Below are 21,711 nucleotides of genomic sequence, written 5' to 3' on the forward strand. Positions count from 1 at the left end.
AATACACTATTGCTGTCTTCAGACACACCAGAAGAGGGCATCAGATCTCATTACAGATGGTTGTGAGCCACCATGTGGTTGCTGGGATTTGAACTCAGGACCTCTGGAAGAGCAGTCAGTGCTCCTAACCACTGAGCCATCTCTCCAGCCCTAACAATACATATTCATCTGTGATGTCTGATGGAGATTGCCAGGGTACCCTGAGCAGAAACACTGGCCTTGTCCAGCACAGTGGATTTCCTAATGAAGGAAAACTACTCCAGCAGATTAGAACCAGGACTGACGTAACAGCGGGCACCAACACCAAAATTCCTTATTTTTTCTTTGCTTTTGTCAAGTGATGACACAAATATGGCTAATTATTCCAGCAAGTATTTACTGAAAGATACTTAACTTTATTAACAGAAAACATTAAAACGTTTTTAGAAAACTTAAAAAAAAAAAAAGAAATGGAAAATTGCTCAAAATATTATGAGACTCCTTTTTAGATGTCTTTTTCTGTAACTCAACTGTGTAGTTCTCAATTCTGAATTTTGTACACATTGTTTGGCAGTCCCCAAAAGGTAGGCATTTCTGAAGAACATGGTTGTTGAAACATAGCCTTGTACCATGAAACACAGACTCCAGTACCATGACCCATGTGCATTCATGGCACCCTAAGCCTATGCTTGGGCCTATGATATCTCTTCCAGGTCCTCCCTAACCTTGGTCCATTCACACACACATGTTTAGCAGAGATCAGTCTCTACCAAGCATTGTAGGAAAAGCTGATCAACAAAGCCCTGCTTTCAAGCAGTATTTAAGAACAGCTTCAGGGCTCACGAAACATCTTCCATTTGCTCAACACTGTTCAAAGTCCCTTCCATGTACTCATTTAAACCTTTAAAGTGGCTACTACTGTGGTTCTCTTTCAACATGGGCAGAACTAGAGATTCAAAAGACTGAGCACCTTGCCCAGGATGCTAGAACTAGAAAATGGTGGAGCCTGCAGTCAGCTTTGGGTTGGTCCAGCTCAAAACCCTTGTCTGTTTCTTCAGGGCTCAGTGCAGCATGCAAACACACAGAAGAAAAACAGCCACTGCGAAGCCACAATGGACACAGTCCAGGCCACAGGCAGGTGGGAAGGAGGCCAATCCCACAGGACACTGCCTATATTTCTGATGCACCTTCTCACCATCTGCCCAAGTTTTGCCTCCCAGCCCTGCCCTCCAACCTTTTTCCATCCCCATCAAAGAAAGTCTCCTCCCCTTTGTTTCAATTGCCCAGCTAGAGACCCAGCAACTTCAACGGCCATTGCTTGCCTCTCCATTCCTCCTTCTAAGAGAACATGAGAGGCAGGTGGGACTGGCCTATACCTGGCTGATCTACCAGACTGTGGCTGTGACAGGGAGACCTGGAAGTTTGTCTCAAGGATTGGATCACAGAAAGAATTGTGACCCAGGCTGAACTAAGAAGCATTTTCCCTCGGGGGAATTTCCTGTAAAAGGTTGCCCACAAAGACTTGCATACAAGAGGAGCTCTATTAATGCCCTGGTATATTCTCATGGATGCAGTTTTAAGTTAAAAATAAAAGGTGGCCGTTTTTATCCTTCACCAAGACAAGTAAACATTAATTTACATCAACATGAGACAAAATGACAAAGTTTTTCTTGTAATGACACAGTTCTGGAGCGAAATCAATTCCATTGCCATGAATATCTTGCCATGTGTGATTTGCTTTAGTTTTTAATGCAGGGTTGGTTATGCTCTTGAGGGGAAACTCTTAAGACTTTACTCTGAGCTGTAGTTCAGAGGCAGTGTGTTCTGTCTCTAGTACCATACCCCTAAGCTCCCCCTCCCCAAATAACAACAAAAGGCCTTCCTTAATGTAGATCTTAGGGTTTTATGAGCTAAAATTTAAAAGTTTTATTCTTAAGGTGTCTGTCCCCATCCCCATCAAACCAACTGGGAGTTGGGCTATTTCTAACACTAATGTCATCTTCTATGTGTCCTAGCTTTGGATTGTTCATCCACTCCCAAACTCTGCTGAAAGCTAACCCTCAAACATGTGTGGTAATAATGTGGAAGGCATTAGGATTAGTTAAAGTTAGGAGTATTGGCCTCCATACTTTGTACAAGAAGAGAGATCCCAGGTAACACCACCTACTCTGTCTCACCATGTGATCTTTGCACAACCTTGGGGTTTAGCAGCATGTCCACCAGCAAGAAGGCCTTTGCTAGTTATAGCCAACTTCATGCTTGGCCTCCAGCCTTCTGAACTGTGATCAGAGTAAACATGAACTCTTTATAAGTTACTTACTCTGTGCCATTCGGCTATAGTAACACAACACCAGGACGATATTTAAAAATAGCAGTGTCTAATGATACTGAGGGAGGTCTTACCTAGACCCCCAAAGACAACAATCACAGTGTCTCTTTCATATGCAGATTCTAGCTTCTAATCTTTTGTTGCACATGTGAAAGCCAGGACATTAGAAACAGGCCCCTAGATGTGAATGGATGCTTCACAGAAGAGGAAATGGGGAAATACAGGTTACATGAAGGGAAGAAGTAAGAGAACTGGGAGGTTCAAGGGAAGGTCCAAGTGTGGAGGTGGATGGTAGATGAGATAATGGGGCACCAGAGGCTTATCCAAAATGAAGGGTACATGAAAAACTATACAGAAAGCTACAGCCTTATAACACAAGAAAAATTTCAATTAGTTTAGATAAGAGAAGACAGAGGTCATGAAGGGAGACAGGAGAAACACCTAAAGAAAAGGTTTGATGTGGAGAGAGAGATTGTGGGGAGAAGAGCCTAGGAGTTAGCCAAAATTAAGGCTACATGGCCTCCCCCACCAAAGCCCTCCATTTGTTAAAGGAGTTTGAGCAAAAGGACCCTGCATGGGTGGACAGTTCTGCTTCCAGAATATATGGGTTATTAAAATGAAAATCCAAGTGCCAAGCATGGGCTACTTCTCCACAAGTTATTAGTCAAGAAGGCCCCAAAGGTCTCACAAGCAATACATGCTATTGCTCCTGGTCAACTACAATAACTACATGGTAAGATCATACTAATAAAGACATCATCCACTTTAGAAGCCAGACATAGAGAAATCAACCTCAAACTGACCAGGAAACTCTCCCCCTGCTGCTAGTTTACACAGTGACAGAAGGTGCTAGATAGGTTACTGGGGGGAGGAAATCAGTGGTCTTACTCAGCACTGGACACTGCATACCATAGTAATGTCCCACTGGTAATCTGTGCTAACTGATACAATAGGGGTATGATGGTTGTGGGGGCCGGGGGTGGGAGTAAAGCAACTGTTCTCTGACAGAATGTGAGACCAGTTCCAAAGGAGAGATTTTGTGCTGGTTCTGTGTCAAAAGCCCATGACAGAGGATATTCCAGACACTAAGGAATAATCTACTGCTGTTATTTTGTTAAACAATCACACTGTCTAGCTACATTCTAAATATTTATATTTATACCAACTGATTTGTGTTGCTCTCAACATAGGTCACGGGAGCTTCTTTTCACAGTGGGTTAATGCAGACGCTCATAACTGGTCAAAGCACCGAGCATGAGTAACTTTGAGTGCTCACCTGTGAATGAGTCACCCACCACCCAAGACTCGGAGCCTTCACAGAAGAAAGGGCAGAAAGAACAGGGAAGAAAGCTGTGGTACGCAGACTTCAGGACATGACATGGTTCCGGTGCACATCAGCCAACAGAAGCTATCACCAGCATAAGACCATCACAAGACTGTCAGCAGGATTCCAACATGGCTGAGGGAGGAGGAACTGAGGCCCCGCCCGAAGTTGGGAGGGATATTGGTGGCAGGGTAAAAGGAGCAGTTGGAGGGAGGAAGTGTTGGATGGATAGAAGCAATAAACCTGTATAAATATGAAAAACTTTCCAAGAATAGAAATATTTTTAAAAAATAAATAAAACATATACAGCCACCCAATTAGACAAGATGGATGAAGCAAAGAAGTGCAGACCGACAGGAGCCGGATGTAGATCGCTCCTGAGAGACACAGCCAGAATACAGCAAATACAGAGGCGAATGCCAGCAGCAAACCACTGAACTGAGAATAGGACCCCCATTGAAGGAATCAGAGAAAGAACTGGAAGAGCTTGAAGGGGCTAGAAACCCCATATGTACAACAATGCTAACCAAGCGGAGATTCCAGGGACTAAGCCACTACCTAAAGACTATACATGGACTGACCCTGGACTCTGACCCCATAGGTAGCAATGAATATCCTAGTAAGAGCACCAGTGGAAGGGGAAGCCCTTGGTCCTGCCAAGACTGAACCCCCAGTGAACGTAATTGTTGGGGGGAGGGCGGTAATGGGGGGAGGATGGGGAGGGGAACACCTGTGTAAAGGGGGAGGGGGAGGGGTTAGGGGGACATTTGCCCAGAAACCGGGAAAGGGAATAACAATCGAAATGTAAATAAGAAATACTCAAGTTAATAAAAAATAAATAAATAAAAATTAACAGTCTTAAGATGTTGGGTTGGGAGCTCAAAGGATGGCTCAGAAGGTAATGGCACTTGCTCCAAAACCTAAAACTAGAGTTGTCATCTGGAAGCCACATGTGGGACGAGAGAAGGGACCAGAGAACCAACTTCTGCTCTCGTCTCTGGTCTCCACATGTGCGCACATACACACAAACTCTCTCTCTCTCTCTCTCTCTCTCTCTCTCTCTCTCTCTCTCTCTCTCTCTCTCTCTCACACACACACACACACAGAGCAGTCAATCAATCAAAAAATGTAAACAAAAAAATCTCTTTAAATGTTGATTTGATAACAAGGCTCCTCCCTCATCTTCCACTCTAAATAGTTCTTTAGAACACTCTTAGTCAGGAATAACCTCTCCTGCCTCTCGGTCATCTCTGGGGCCCTCTCCTCCCTCTCACCAATCCCCACTACCACTAAAGCCTGTCTCTCTTCCCCCACCTTTGTTTGAGTAGATGTTCTCATGCTGGGTCACAATCCAGGGCCACTCCAGAATCTTTCTAATTCTGAGGTTCAAGTAAATGAAAGCAATGGAATAGCAAAACCCACCTCCCTTTTCAGTCCTAGGTTCTGACAAATCCTTCCACTGTCATACATCCTCTGGCTTGTTTGCCCATCAATCACAAACTTAAGACTCACAAGGGCTCCATATTCCATTGCCTGGTGCATGTGAGCACCGGCCATCACCCAGTTCTGCTGTGATCTTCCTTATGTACAGAGCAAAGGCTTAAAGGTGTGTCCCAGAGGGTGTGGACCTATCCACTCCTGGAAAGTCGATGTACCCTGAACTCAGCGGCTCCAACCAGTAGACAGCCAGCTCCTCCTAGATGGGTCTTAAGTCAACAATCGAAAGGCTCTACATGGTGTTGCCACATCCCCTTTCCTCAGAACACCTTCCTCAGCTTCCCACCTCCAACCCTGTCCTTAGGTAATCTTCTACCTCTAGTAGGTTACTTCTCCCTGTTCTGAGCCATCCCCTTAGGCTGCTCCTTTCCTCAGAACTAATATGTGTCTCCTGCTGTTGCAGCTCCAACTGCAGCTCCGATGGAAGCATTCCTGCTATAGCAGCAAACCTGGCCTCATGGACACCCACACCCTCCTCCTTTTCTAACTCAGCAATGGTTCTCAGTGTCTCCTGGGGAAATTTTTGAATCGGAAAGCTTCCTTTTGAGAGCTGCTAAAATAGCTGGCCCGAGGGCACCCAAGGATTTCTCACAGATGTGCTTTGAGTGTGCAAAGGTCCCATAGGCTCCTGCAGTGGAGCTTGCTTCCCAGCTGATGACACTCTCAGGGAAGGTTGTAAAGCCCAAGGAGGTAGAGGCTTGCAGGAGGAAGTGGGTCATTCAGAGAGGGTCTTGAGGTATTATAAACTATCCCTGCTTCCTGCCCTCTCTCTGCTTCCTAAATCTGGTGCTTTACTCACTCCTGACACCATGCCTTCCCCACCATGACAGAATGTATTCCATCTCAAATTGTAAGTTAAAGTAAACCCCTCTTCTTGAAGTGGCTTCTTGCTGGATATTTGGTCCCAGCAATGAGAAAGTAACTAATGTAGCTATGAAACAGTGACTGACATAGTCAGGATAGAAGTTTCTGGATCTCTGGTTACTACAAGTAGTAACCACAGTAAGCAGATCCCTGTTGTCATCATTCAGTGTTTAATGCTATTACTATGAATGGCACATAGCATTGTAGATAATGACAGTGAGCTACTGTTTCTGGGCCACCACACCAACTGCTTTTTCAGATGCCTGTGTGAGCCTAGATCAGCTGTTTGGAGGAGGCATCCCCACTTTGAAGATCAAGATGCAGACACTCAATAAAGGAACATCATTTGCCCACTGTTACTAGGACAGTGCAATGGCTATTCCTGGTTGTCAACTTGACTATATCTGGAATGAACTACAATCCAGAATTGGATGGCTCACCTGTGATCCAGATTTTGAGGCTGGAAGCCACAAGTTTCTGACCTAGATCTTGACATGGAGATCTTGAGGCATAGTGGCCATGAAAAGCTTAGGCCCAGGAAAGGTAGTACATGCCTTTAATCCCAGGACACTGAGGCAAGGAGATCTCTGAGTTCAAAGTGAGCCCGGGACAAAGCAAGTCCCAGATCCAGCATGGTGGTACACACCTTTAATCTGGGCCACACCTTCTGCTGGAGACTACATAAGGACATTGGAAGAAGGAGAATTCACTCTTCTATGACTGTGCACCTACGTGCCAGCACATCTGTTGGAGTCTATTCCTACAGAAGACCAGCTGAAACAACTAGCCTTGTGGGACTGAGCAACTCCTAGATTCTTGGACTTATCTACACACCCACTCATGCACTCACCTACCGGCTTCCCCATCCATCCATGCACCTAGACATCCACTCATTCACTCGCCTATCCACTATCCACTCACCAACCTAGGTGTCCATCTACCTACCCACATACACTTCCACTCCTCCACTTACCCATTCATCAGTCCTTCTGCTGGCCTACACATCCACTCATTTATTCATCTACTCATTCAACCTCCCATCTACTCATCCTTCCTTCCTTTACTTTCCATTTTCATATCACCTTCCTTAATCCACCCTTGAGAACACTCTATCACTACTGTGCCTGTACAAAATGTGTGTAATGGTATGTAGCTTCCCCACCTTGGTTCAGCATTTCTGCCTTCAAAAGATATCAAATATGTGTGTAAAATGAGTCGCCTTTCAGCATAACTGAGCACTTCACCGGTGAGAAAGACTCATTGAATGAATGAAGCTCAGTCAAGAATTTTCAGTGGGTCTTCAGTGTGTAGAAAGCACAACCCAACCCCTGTATCTGACGCTGAGGAGTCCTCCTGGCCCAGCTTGCCTTAACTGACATTCACCCTCACTTTAAACTCTCCAATATTTAAAACAGAAAAAAAGCAAAAAAATAAAATAAAATAAAGCATACTACTAAGCTTAATAACTATTAAGATTTGGAGCCACCTTTTTTCTTTGAAACTATTTTAGAAAGGGAACTGTTAGATGACTGAAGTTCTTGCATCCTTCCTCCCCTCATTCCTCAATGACTGTTCTACAGCTGGTGTGTGCTCTTACAGGCCCACAGCCACCTAGATTCATTCCAGACAGGGACCTAAAAAATCATGAGCAACATAAGGTTTTCACTGGGAGGTCTACCTTTTACTAAAATGCTGTTCTGTATTTGAGGGAGAGGCTGTTGAGATGGGCTCTCTCTAACTCATGCTGGCCTCCAACTCAAAAGCCCTCTCAAGTACTGAGGCCATAGATCTGTACCACATTGCTGGGGAAAACATCGTCCCTGACCTTCCTCTTCTCACTTACCATCCTGTCTTCAAGTTTTACCCAAATAGATACCAACAGATGTAGAACCTTGATCTTAGTTATTAATAACTGTTCTAACATGTGACTGCCAAAGCTCACATTAACCATCCATGTAATAGGTGTCAGATCTCCTGGAGCTAGAGTTAAGAGAGGGTTATGAGCTGAAAACCAGGGGTGCTGAAAACCAAACCCAGGTGCTCTGCAAGAGCAGCCAGTACTCTTAACCTTAGGATCTCTCCAGCCCACAGAACACGTGCTTAACAAGGAATTATCTAGACCTGGGTGAATGGTGGATATGTCTGTGAGGCATTGTCTTAATTTTTCATTGCTCCAGCCCCGTGGGCAGCACATTCCCTAGGAGGGAACCTGACTTGTGTAGGAGCGAAGGAAGCTAGACCAGGATAAGCAAGTTAGTAGCATCGACCCTCATCTTCTCTCTATTCTTGACTGTAATATTGCTGGGGTCCCTTAATTTCCCTGAAATTACAAACTGTAGCCACAGCTGTTAGCCAAATATTAAACTGTTTATAGAAAAAAATAACCCCATAAAAAGTTGTGTGTGTGCAAATGGCTTAGAACATCTTCGGGTTATTCTTAAAAATGGAATTGCTTGGTTATAGTCTGTAATTCTTCTTCTATTGATATTAGACCATTTACTTCCTCCATTGATACTGGAAAGTTTACATTCTATGACGATCCCTGATGCATTATATCAGGGGTCTCCTCCAGGGACTTTGTCAATCCACCTGGCATCAAGCTGTGTTTCAAGTATGTTCTGATTATCAGTATGAGTATTCTTTCTTAATTTTTAGTGTTGCCATTACATTGTTTGTGACCTGAGCAGTTGTATCTCTTACCCATGTTCCCATTGGGCTGATTTTTTGCTCCTTCCTTATGTATTTGTAAAATTTGATTTTATTTTCTGGGTATTAAAATTTTATTAATTCCGTGAAGACAAAAATCTTCTCCTTCTCTCATAAGTAGTTTGTCTATCAATCTGTCAATGTGTTTGTTGTTGTAGGGTCAGATTTTTAAATTATATAATAGAATTTACTAATATTTTTCTTTTGGAGCTTATTTTATTCTTTTTAAATTTACAGTGTTGGAGCACAGCAGGTAAGAGCACATACTGCTCTTGCAGAGGCCCCAAGTTGTGCTCCCAACACCCTCAACCCCCTGTAAACTCAGATCCAGGGGATTGATACCCTCTTCTGGACTCCACAGGTATTGGCACTCAATGTACAATATTATAAATCAATCTCTCTCTTCTAAATTATTTCTTTAATTATGCATAATTTTATTTATTTTATGCATAAAGTGTTTTTGCACACACACACACACACACACACACACATGCCACATGCATGCTGGATGCCACCAGATGTCTGAAGAGGGTGTTAACTCCCCTGAAACCAGAGTTATGAATGATCATGAGCTACTGTATGGGTGCTGGGGACTGAACCCACATCCTCTGTAAGAGCAGGCAGTGTTTGCTCCTAGCAAACCGCAATAAAGTTAGATATTTAAAATTAAAATAGCTATAAAAAGTATTTGAAATGGCTAGGCATGGTAGCTTATACTTTTAATCCCAGCCTTGGGAGGCAGAGGCAAGCAGATTTCGGTGAGTTCAAGGCTAGTCCACTCTGCATGGCAAGCTCCAAGCCAGCCAAGGATACGTGATGAGACCCTGCCTCAAAAGCAAAAGGAAAACATTTGAAATGGGAGCAAGAAGCCCTCAGCTTTGAATAGTATGAGAAATGGAGGAATTACAATGGGAGCTATAAAATATGTATATCTGAACGGCAATGACAGACCATTACCAACACTCCTGGGATGTGGCTAATTTGTGCATCAAGGACATTAATCTGCACTCACCCCTCTCTCCTGATGTATGCATCTTAATGACACTTTCTAACTGAATTGGCTCAGCACACAGGAGTGTTCTTAACATGCGCATATTAATCCTGTGAGAGGCCATAAAGCAGGAAACATGATTTGCTAGTGGTGCTGGTAAACCCTCTTCATCAGGCTCTGGGGGTCTTCAGTGGTCCCAATTTTTCCAATTTTTTTCTTAAATGGTAAGAAGTTAGAAATCAAGGGTATCTCTTTCCTCCATGTTGTACAGGCTAGAGGTCCTAATCAAAGTCATAAGGTAAAAAGAAGAAAGAAATATGAGGTTATAAAAAAGGAAGACCATCTTTTAGAAGCATTGGTGTCTTCCTAAGATTTGTTTAACCTGTGCCCCCCCCCAAAAAAAAAAAAACCTTCCTAGCATCCTGCTTCCAATCTTCCCTCACTTTATTCCTTCTCAAAGCTCTACAAACAACCCTATTAATCACTAGCATGCATTGATTGTCCACTGTGTACTAGGTGGGCATTTCATAGCATCTTTTAATCGTGGACCGGCCATAGGAAGAAGATGTCCATTAGCTCCACTTTCAAATGAGAAGGCAGAGTGGACAGGATCAAGCTGTACTCACACGGCTGAAAGCGGCAGAGACCGAGGTGGAGCTCAGCTGTGGTCCCCTTCTGCCTCTCCCACACATCTTTGCCTCTCTTGTTTTCTCTAAAGCTCTGTGTATTTGTCAAGGCCATGGAACACTCAAGCTCCCCCTCAGGACTAAGAACTTGCTCCTAGGATATGCTATCCATGGCCAAAAGAGCAATCTGCCTCTGCCTGCACCCCTCCTCCCGCTGCCCCTCCCCCCACTTACAGAGACAACCACCCAGCAATGAAGAGTCAGTACAGTGCAGGGCCCTCTCAGCTTCTCTATGACTCCACCGCACACTTTGTCCCTTGAAGCCACTGCCCCCCATCCCTTTTCTTCTGCAGGTGGGACCCCAACCCAGTCTGCACTGTGCTTCTGTCTGAGAGTCAACTTCCTGCGATGGCCTTATCCAGGTTTGCTACAGTCCTGAATCCCCAATAGCATACCTTCTTGAACCTCCCTCTGAAAAAGGTAGGGATGACCACCCTTCCCCCTGCATCCAAATAAACCATTTCTTTGTATCTACTTCAACGTCTATACTACCCCGTGAGAGGCTATTTCCGGTCTTGTTCATTACCTGTCTCTACCCCTGAGTTGGATATAAAACTGAAACCTCCACCTTGAGTCTCCTTTTCTGTAAAATGGGGTGATGGCAGTATCTTCCTCTCAGACTTAAAGAATTCAGAGCACATAGAACCCTTAGGGCCCTGTATAGAACAAGCACTCACTAATCCTTCCTTTGCTACAATTCTTTATTGCCGTCATAATAGCACTAGCTATGAGTACTGAATGACTGGGAAGGCCTGCTGAGGCCTGCCTCGCAGGCTGTCTCCCTAGGAGACAGAGGAGGCAGGCTGAGGTCCCTCATCTCTTTGTTCTTCCCAATGCAGACCTCACTGCTGGACCCTCCAGCTTGCAAACCCTCACTCTCTCCTGCAAAGGGGAAAAAAAAATTGAAAAATAAACTTGGCTTTGAATCCAAGGCCATGGCTGCTTTTGATCTCTGTTACAAAGCAAAGCAATTATTCGGCACAAAAGCCTTGATTTATTTATGAAATGCGATGGACATCTTCGAGGCGGGGACGAGAAAACTCACTCAAGAGCAAGTCCTTGTTGCCACACAGTGAATGGCTGCTTTCAAACACTGGCCCCCCAAACGCCCTCTCGGCTCTGCTAAGAGTCTCTCCTCATTAGTGCTTCTTCCAGAATGCTGCAGCTTCCAACAATCAAATTCACATCACGGCCAGGGCAAGTAATTAAATGCTACAGGCATCGGAGCGCAGAATAATGGACGGCTATTGTTAAGGAAGCTGAAGAAAGCAGATTGGGGCTGCGAATGGGATGGGCTTCAATACCTAGTCTCAGAAACAGCCAGGGGTGAGAGAAATGAGCGTGACACACAGTGACCCTCCCAGCTGGTGTACCATGAAGGGGTAGATTCACAGCTGGGTCAAATACCTGGGTTTGGGGAAGACTATGCCCTTAGCAGACATGGGCCTCAGTTTCCTTATCTGTAAACAAGGAGGTTACACAGGAAGTCCTCCCCAGGCGTGTTCCCACAGTCGGCGAGAACTGGTTAGAAATGCAGATCCCCAAACCTACTGAATCCGCAAATGTGATGGTGGAGCCCAGCCATGTGCACCTAATCCTGGAGGTGTCCAAGGACTCTAAACCACACTGGACTATGACACTCACTGGCAGGTTATGTTTAAGGGTAAGGCCTCAAAATCAAAGGCAGGAAAGGCCAGGAAGATAAGACAAAGGAGTCAATACAATGTATTAGACAACATTAGGGAGGTTAGACAGTGGAAAACACTGTTTTGTTTTGTTTGGGTTTGGATTTTTGTGAGACAGGATCTCAATTAGCTCAGGCTTGTCTAAATCTCACTGTATAGCTGAGGCTGGCCTTGAACTCCTGATTTTTTTTTTTACCTCCATCTCGAAAATACTGGGAATATATATATATTTTTTAAGACCTGTTTGGAGAGACCACCAGAAAACACAGATGTATATATTATGATTCACAACAGTAGCAAAATTACAGTTATAAAGTAACAACAAAAATAGTTTTATGGTTGTGGTCACCACATGAGGAGCCATATTGAAGGGTGACAGCATTAGGAAGCTTGAGTACCACTGTCACAATGTAATGAGAACCAAGCAGATTGTTTAAGAGCTGAATTCGGCTTACACTGCCGTTTATACCCTCAGTTCTGGTGTATCTCTGACCTCTGCCGTGATCTATTCTGTCTACTGAGCTCTGGCCTTGCTTCAGAGGTCCAAACTCCCTTTCCCAGTTGGAAGACTCATATTTACCCTTCAACACAAACCCTCAAGTCCATCATGTTTAACCCATTCTCAAGTCATAGCCCCACTTCCTACATCCCAAGGGAAAAGACTCAAACGCAAAGCCAACAAATTGTCGTTAGAAGGTATATAGGTTACTTGTCTATTGTTATGATAAAACACCATGACCAAGCAACTTATGAAAGAAAGTATTTAATTGGACTTATAGTTCCAGCAGGTTAGAGTCTATGATGGTGGGGTGAAGGCATGGTGGCAGGAACAGCTGAGAAATCACATCTTGAACCACAACAGGAGACAGAGAGAAAAAGCCTTTTGAAAGCCTGCACCCAGTCATGTACTTCTTTCAGTAAGGCCACACTTCCTAATCCCTTCCAAACCACAACCAGCTGGGGACCAGGGATCAAGACTTATAGAAGACATCTCATTCAACTCACCACAGAGGGTAACACAGGCAAGGATAACATGAAAAAGTTATGATGTGGGCCTTTCCCCCAGAGGAGGAGTTTATGTCTTCTGAGAAAGCTACCTTTTTACTGCCCCCCCAAAAAAATCCCTCAAGTCATTTTGCTAGAATCTAATAAGATGAAGTTTGATAGGGACAAACATGAGTGGGGGAGGTACGAATTCAGGCCAGATTCAAAAAGAATTGATGCAAAAATATCTGGGGGTTTCAGCTGAGACATGCTCATTGAGTTGAAGGGTTGAGATAGCCCTCTCCACTCTATGCTGGTCAGTCCTTTCTTCTGAATGCTTCTCTCCATGAACTACTACAGGTCAATGGAACTCAGCACAGCCCATAGTGAGAAACCTCAGGGGGGACCACAAGCAAACCATAGAGAAGATTCAAATGAACAGAAATATTTGACTCCAGGAAGCAAAGACCTGAGTGGACTATCTTGATTTCTGTCCCCAAGCAATGAACAGGTTTCTGCATGTATTGGATATTTGTAGCCCCAAAAACTTGTAATATTTCATTTCTGCACCGAAGGACTGTCTATTGATCACAGCTGTCCCCAGATAGACTGGGCAATCCTGGGAGGTAAGGCACATCCTTAGTTGAGAGACATCTAGTTAAATATGATAGGACTGGAACAGAGAACCCAGAGGTCATCTCTTATCTCTTCATTCTCATAAAGACACCCCAACTTTTCTTGAGGAGTCACCCTCACCCATCCTCGACTCTGTGAATCAGCAGAATTGAGCACCTCTTGCTCCAATGATGAGCATCTACCTATACTTAGTCAAGGAAGATAGCTTCTTGACCACAGACACAAGGTCACTGGTCATCACATGACTATGCTGGACCAATCAGTCCCTAGAAGATCTAATGCTAGATAAAGGGACTTAAAACAGATAAGATACAAGCCTGGAGTTGCTGGGAGCCACCTGGTCATGAGAATGGGACAAACTAACTTTTAAAAATAAGGCTCCTTGTCAATCTTCTGAAAAAAGGGAAACAGACACCAGAGCCACATAGCAGAAATAGACTATTTTCTGATAATAATCTTTGTGTCCCAAAAGCCCCTCGTGCCTGAAGCCAATGTCATCTTGGAAAAGTGAAAAGCCTTTTTTCCCTTCAAGCTGATTGAACTGCATTGCTGTTGTCCACACCCATGGGTCCTGATCATTTCAGATTGCCTCTAGGATCTCCTTCAGTCTCACTTGGCTCTGTCTGAGCCAGACCCCCGGCCCTTAAAGCCATCCCACCACCATGAACTTCCTAATGACTTTCCCTGGTTCTGGGAACTGAATGCAGGGTTAGTCATGAATATTACCCAAGAGTCTCTGGGCTACACCTCAAACCCCTCTGATACTGAACTGGGGTTGGGGTGGGGGTGGGGGTGTCACAGTGTGTGCCATCAGGCCCAGCAACCTGCCCTCAACAAAGCAATAAAAAGATCCAAGTTAAAAGTGGAAAGCAGACAGAGAAGGTTTATTTGATGCTGACCACTTTGAGGAAAGGAACAAAGAGATCCAGAAGAGCCCTGGGGTCCTGACAGAGATGGAAGTTTAAATAAAGAGTCAAGGCTGTGCTAACCTATCTAAGGTGTAGTCTCACCCACTGACCCATGTTTGTCTGGGATTCAGTCTTATCCTGACAAGTTGTTATGAAGTTGTGATGAAATCTCTTTCAGGGAGACAAATGTATGTACATACGCACGCACAAGCACGCACGCACACGCGCGCGCGCACACACACACACACACACACACACACACACACACACACACACTTTTTCCTGTTGCTAGCTTGAGATTCCTGGAGAGATCCCTGTTTCTTTGGGCTCCATTGCTTCATTGGTCTGATAGATTGTGAGACACAAGTATCTCTTTAGAACATCTTTAGTCTGACAGGCCATGCACGTGCCTTTCACCTTTCGGTTTTTGAGACAGGGTCTCCCTAAGGTGACTGGGTTAGCCTTGAATTTACTCTGCGGCCTGGGCTGGCCTTGAACTTGAACTCATGATGGCTCAGTCTCCCGATCAGCTGGACAACAGATCTGCACCAGTAGATGCCATGGGTTTCTGCAATTTACAGGGCTACCATTTCTTAGAACAGAGTCCCCAAGGCTACGGAGGCGCTTAGTGGTTAAGAGCACTTTCGTCTCCTGCAGAGCAAGCAGACTCAGTTCCCAGCACCCACAGGACGGCTCACAACGGTTTGCCTGTCAAACCCATTCCAGAGAATCGGCTTCTCTCTTCTGCCCTCCACAGGCACTGCATGCACATGGTACACATGGTACACCTGTAGGCTAAACACTTATCCACATAAAACAAAAAGTTTAAAAATAACGGAATAAAAACAATATGAACAAACAAGCAACAGAGCCCCCAGACTCTCTATGAAAGCAAGCACGGAGAATGACAGGAGAATGAGAATCAAGTTAAACAGCACACTTCTCTACATGAAGATGGCAGGCAGGACAACTGTTTCAGGCCCCTGGGAACCACTCCTAACCTCCTGTAGCTCCATCGCCCCAGCAAGACTAGGTGGGTGGTCAGGAACCCCCACCAAGCACTAGGGCCCCGAGATGGCTGCATGCCTCCATATTAGGAACCACTAATGAGCTTCCGTCTCAGCATTGTGTCTTATGCTGGCATTTGACCTGCCTCTGCTCTTCCAAGTGGTCCCCACTGTAGACATTGTACCAGACCCACTTCCCAGGTGAGAAAACTGAGGCTTAAAGAGACTGGCTAGGGTGGACAGTGCAGAGACACTCTAAAAGCTCTGTCACCCTGATGGTAAGGGGCTAAAGCCACATTTGGGCTCTCCTTGAAATGGCTCAAGGCTTTCTCCCATCTACATAAAATGGAATGCATCTCCCCACCATTTGTCCAGTCCTTGGTCTAGAAGTGGTTGACGTAGGTGCAGGAGCTCTCCCTATATAAGGAATGCAGGGCTTTGCTCTGAGTGATGTATAGATGTATAACGTGGACAAAACAAAGGGGCCTTGCTGGGCTAAATCAGCCAGGAGCACTTGTCCCTGACACTCTCCCAGCCCACAGGGGCCAGGTCACTTCCTTTGTTCTACAGGACAGTCCTGGTAACAAGGCAGCCAGGAGCCCAGCTGCGGACATTTTTCATTATTTTCCACCCTGTTAACCTCCATCACAAGTCAGGCTGCTGTCAGACTCAATGAGAACTGCGGAGATCTATCTCACTTGTCCCGGGGCTCAGCTCAGGAAAAAAGGGCCTTCATTTCCTAAAGGCCTTGACGACCCTTTCTCTCTAAGTCATTCCCACCCAGGAAAAGGCTCCGACAGCAGCAGCGGGTGGAGACCAGACTGGGATTAGGACTCCAAACCAGCAGATACCAAAAGCTTTTCAGCTGGCCTCTGGGAAGCACTGTGGGATTTTTGACACTGTATTTACCTTTCTAATTATGTTTGCTTATGCAAAAATTAAACTCAGACCACATTTCCTAAACATGGCATCAAGAGTAGATTGTGTGGTGGGAGGACATGAGCTGGTGGCTACAGTTCTTGTAGGTGTCATCCTCAAGATGGACGATCTAAGCTCAGACCTTAGAGAGGCGATTCTATTTTAAGTCAGTAGTTTGTCCTCTTCCTTGTGTGCCTAGCAATGCTGGGTCACCAGATCACTATATTACTACCTGAGAAGAAGAGCTGAGCTTCAGTGTGCTACCATTGCTGCTGGCCTAGGGTCACAGCCAGCTTTGAGTAAGGCCAGAGTAGCCTAGACTGCCAAGTCCCTCCAGGGTGTTTCCAAGCCATTTTACAAGTGAGAAACTGAGGCACAGGCAATTTAAGTCATAAGCCTAAAGATACGTAGATCACAGGAGAATGACTTATCCTGTCTAACACCCGCTGGGGATGGCCAGTGAGCATTTCCCACAAGAGGAAACCAAGGAACATGCTTAAGTCACAAGCCTGAAGATATTCAGGACATACAGGTTTTTAAAAGGTTACTATCAGGATCGTTAAGGAATATAGCTTCCTACAGAGGTCCTTCCACACAGGATATCATGTTTGGACCTCACATGGGCCCCAAGTAGCAGCTGATTTCAGCCTCATTCAACAGACTGAGATGATAAGGCTATATGACACACCCATTCTACAGAAAATTCAATTCTTCACACATTTACACAGAGCCTCCATTGTGCCAGGCATTGTGACAGAAGCTCCGGACAAAGGCCTCAGGGGACATAAAAAGGGACAGTTCTCTTTACCCTTGGCTCCTGGATAGTTCCCTGGGTGAAACCTTCTTTTAGCAATGGGGTGTTCCCACAAAGTCTTAAAAAAGTAAATCAGCTTTCCTATGACTCTCATTGTAGAAACTGATCCTCAATAACAATGGGAAAACTCACAGGGGGCCTTTTGTAACAGAATAATGGCATTTACCATCGTGTTCAATGGAAAGAGATCAGGTGCGTAGGTCTGGGTAAGTCAATATAACAAAATGCTATGCGATCATTACAAAACAGAAGCAAACATTTGCAGCATGGGAAAGTTTTGACAGAGCGTTATATAAGTCTGGTAGGTGACATAAGTAGGTAGCAATATCGAATATTTGATATGATCTTACATAAGAGGAGGATGTGTATGCATTCTAGAAAGTACAGAAATTATAAACATGCAAGGAAATATATTTGTACAGGTATACATAAACTCTTAAAATTTCAAAGTGATTGACTGATAAATTTTCTGTTGGTTTCCATTTTGGGGGCCCACATCTTCCTCCATTTTCCCAGATTGTCCACAATGCATGTATACTACACACCTAGCCACCTAAAAGGTTTTTACTCTTATGGCCACGGGTGCTAGGGTAGCTGAGTACACCCATTCTTTCAAAGGCAAACGCAGAGGTCACATCTGAGCCAGAGAGCACAGGGTAGTCCTTAATATCTGTAGTATTCAACACAAGCCTTCCTGGTCTCTTGTGCCCATACGACATCTTGCCATGACAGTAGACAATTGTCATGGCTGGTCTGGGAAAGAAGGCCCAGGGCTGATAGGGCAGCTCACCTTTTTGAAGAGTCTGATGACATCTTCACTGATCTGGGAGAGGCGGACGATGACATTGTTCATGAAGATGTCATTGAGGGTGGCGTGATCTCGGCTCTCCCGCCGAGTCTGATGCAGTACCAGATACCAACAGTTCACAGGTGAGAGGAGGTATTGATCCTTCCTGTGGGAACCAAGACAGCTCACGTTGGCTTCACGTCAGTTCACATGGTCACTCGCTTTTGAGTCTCATAGTCACCTTCAAAGGAAATCTCATTACACCTTTCAGAACTATGGGAACAGGCCAGAGGACTAAGGTGACATTCCGCAGTTATAGAGTAGTGCCGGAACTAGACCTTGGGCCTTTGACTCTGTTCCCTGGGCCATCTATGCTTCGTCTGAATGCGGCATTTGCCATCTGAGAAGAATATCTCTGAATATTTTATGGTCTCTAGGCCTGTGCAGTGGGAAAGCCACAAAGACATTTCCTCTCTTCTAACCTGACTCCACTAACCCTGAGAGTCCCCTGGGCTCTTGACACTTTGTTCCTTCCCTAGGGAGCTCCTGACCTCCTAGAAACCAGTGTGACAATGACTACCTTATGAGAGTGGGCCTGGAGGGCTCGGGTTCTGCATGTGGGAAGAGGAGCAAAGGAAGACATGGGTACCTACAGGACAAATAAGCTTTTGTCCTATAGTGGCTGATGGATTCTGAGACTGACTCGAGCTGGACATTATGCTAAAGTGGGATGCCATGCTGCCATCCCCTGGAAACAGGTCAGAAATTCATTCTCCAGCCTTAGGCCTGGAGATCTGGGTTTTAAGAAAGCCTCGGGGCCTGTAGTGTGGGCTGCAGTCTGAGATTCTTTGACTGTGTATGGTTGCTTCCCAAGCTAATGAAACAACAGAAAATTCCTCTGCGTCTCAACCCTCTCCGAGATCCCTCTGTAGGGCTCTGTAGAAGGCATACATGCTCTCCTGTAAGAAGAAAGACAAAAAGCTAAACTCAAAAGCAGTCAACGACACCATCTTAACCCAAGGTGAGGAGTTCTTCTCCAAGCCTGAATCTTTTTCTTGCTGTGCTTTCTAGTGTGAAAAGGATAAGACCCACTATTGGCTCTGGAGAACCCTAACCCCACCTTGTTCTGCCCTATCCTAAAATGGCAAGCTCCTTAGGGAACTGGCTTGGGAAATGCAGACACTGTGGCCAAAGCCTTTGGGGAAGGCAACTCCCACTACAACTGCACCTCCTCACCAGGGCCCAGGAGGGGCGTTGTAAAGAACTGCTTCAGGGGTTTCTGGGATGTTCCTCCCTCACCACATCCCTCAGCTCCTAGAATTTGAGAAGGCAAAAAAAGAGGATCCATTTAAGTTCATGGATGTTTTTTTCTTCTATCACCAAATGGGCTGAAAATCTAGGCAGCAAACGCTTGGAAGAAGAGATAGAGTTGATGGTGAGACCAGCAGCACTGGCTTGACCTGGGAATAATTGGAAATACACATTGTCAGAGTGGATACTCGACTATCTGAGGAAACATGAAGAAGATAAAAAAAACCTGAAGATTTGTCCTTTGCTGATAACTGGGAAGATCTATTTAAAAATCCAGTACCAGCTAGGATCCCTGTGCATTAATTCCACAGTGGCTCCTTGGTGAGCTGTGTTTGTCCACAGGCAACTATAATACAGATTCTGCTAGGGTCTCCTTGTCAAGACGCTGAGATGATGAAGGAAAGAAGGAAGGAAGGAAGGAAGGAAGGAAAGAAGGAAGGAAGGAAGGGAGGGAGGGAGGGAGGGAGGGAGGGAGGGAGGGAGGAAGGAAGGAAGGAAGGAAGGAAGGAAGGAAGGAAGGAAGGAAGGAAAGACTTGAAGAGGGAGGCTGTGTAGTTCATCAATGCAGATGTGCCCAGAGCAGCCTCCAGAGTAACTCCATTCTGCTGAAGTTGCAGGAGGCCCAGGCAAGCTCCTCCCGTGCCCTTGTACTCTGATCCCTTCTGTTTTCATGCCAGGTTCTTCCTGCAGAGACATGCACATGGGCCCTTCTTGCTGCCTGGACCATACTTTGCACCTCCTTCTCCCCTGACTGCCTCCTCCTCTTCCTTTAAGTATAGCTTGAATGACATTTCTCCTTAGAGAGCAGTTCCCTGACTATGTCTGAGCACAGCAGATTTCAAGTGTCCTCTCTAGCCCGCAACACTGGTATTGCTCTAGAGCTTGCTGGAAGTACACACTGTCAGGAGCATTAATCAGAAACCCCAGGGTTTGGCCTGGCATCCCTGCCTCACAAGCCCTCCTGGGGACTCTGACGCATGTGTGACTTTGAGAACTTCTATGCTAAAGTTTGGACCTGAGTGTCTCTCAGTGGGCTGTGCATTAAACATTTGGTTCCCAAAGTGGTGCTGTCAGGAGATGGGAAAAATCTATAAGAGGTGGGGGTCTTTAGTTTATTGAAAGCACAGCCTCATGAGACCCCACTTCCTTCCTCTTCCTCTTCTACACTTTCCAGTGATGGGGCTATCAGCTCTGCTGTACCATGCATTCCCCTATAATGTGCTGTGCCCTACAAACACACACCGGAGACCAGGAAGACTAACTACAAACTAAAACCCACAAGACTGAGCCACAAGAGAACTTTTCTCTTTATAAATTGTCTCATGAACTTCTTATAGCTATAGAGGCTGCCTGATACATTCTGCCTTTAATTTCCATGCCCCACCCCTCACCTTCTTGAGAGCTCTTAGAGCGCAGGTAATGTTTCTGTTATACTCACTGTGCTCAGGGCCCAGCAAGGTGTTGGCTACCACAGAACAGATGGCCCTTGAGATACAGAGAGATACAGAGATAGAGGCACAGAGACAGACAGACAGACAGACAGACAGACAGACAGACAGATGGAATAATAAATTCTCTCAGGAAGCCTTGAATTCGGAGAATACTACTAAAGGATTGTTGGCAATGAGGTTGGAAAGACAAGATAGAGCCCTGATTGCAGGCAATGTGCAGTGCCGTCAAAGTTGTTGGGGCCATGCCACACAAGGCACAGATGTTTGAGCCCATGTTACACACTAGAATAGCCTCAGAAACTTATGAAAATACCATGACAAAGTGATTTCAGTGCTCTAGGGTAGAGCTTGATGTTGGTCGTTTAAAATGTTCTTCAAAAGATTATACTCTATAGTCAGAATTGAGAATTCCTGTTCCGGGGCACAGGAAATCACAGAGGTTGTTACAAATATAATCAATGTGTTTTGGGAAAAAAAATCACTTGAGGGAGAATTGGATGGTGAGTTGGGTAGGTGGACATAATGGATGGATGGATGGATGGATGATGGATGGATGGATGGATGGATGGATGGATGGATGGATGGATGGATGAGTGCTATGGATATGTAGGTAGGTGGCTGAATGGAGTAGATACATGGATGGATGGGTGGGCAGGTGGATGGGTGGATAGAAAATATAGATGATGAGTGGATAGACAAGCAGGTGGCTAACTGTAGACATAAACATGAGGCTAGGAACAGAAGAACCACTCGTGAAGGAATCCCAGTCCACGTAGAGGGAGATGGTGAATGCTGGGCGGAGGCACTGGGACCACTGAGGTCCAAACACTCCTC

The 21,711-nt window shown here is 45.3% G+C and overlaps 1 protein-coding gene across 4 annotated transcripts in view; it reads right to left on the reverse strand.

The window, feature by feature from the left end:
- The window catches only part of Srgap3 (SLIT-ROBO Rho GTPase activating protein 3), a 233,264-nt gene that overhangs the window by 85,897 nt on the left and 125,656 nt on the right, over positions 1–21,711 (reverse strand). For all 4 annotated transcript variants that reach the window (NM_001443710.1, XM_087658875.1, NM_001191975.2 and 1 more), the window contains 1 exon segment: positions 18,119–18,281. In NM_001443710.1, the coding sequence (NP_001430639.1) occupies positions 18,119–18,281 (163 nt within the window).

The sequence above is a fragment of the Rattus norvegicus genome, chromosome 4 (genome assembly GCF_021556685.1).
Source record: "Rattus norvegicus strain SHRSP/BbbUtx chromosome 4, alternate assembly SHRSP_T2T, whole genome shotgun sequence".
Lineage (NCBI taxonomy): Eukaryota > Metazoa > Chordata > Mammalia > Rodentia > Muridae > Rattus > Rattus norvegicus.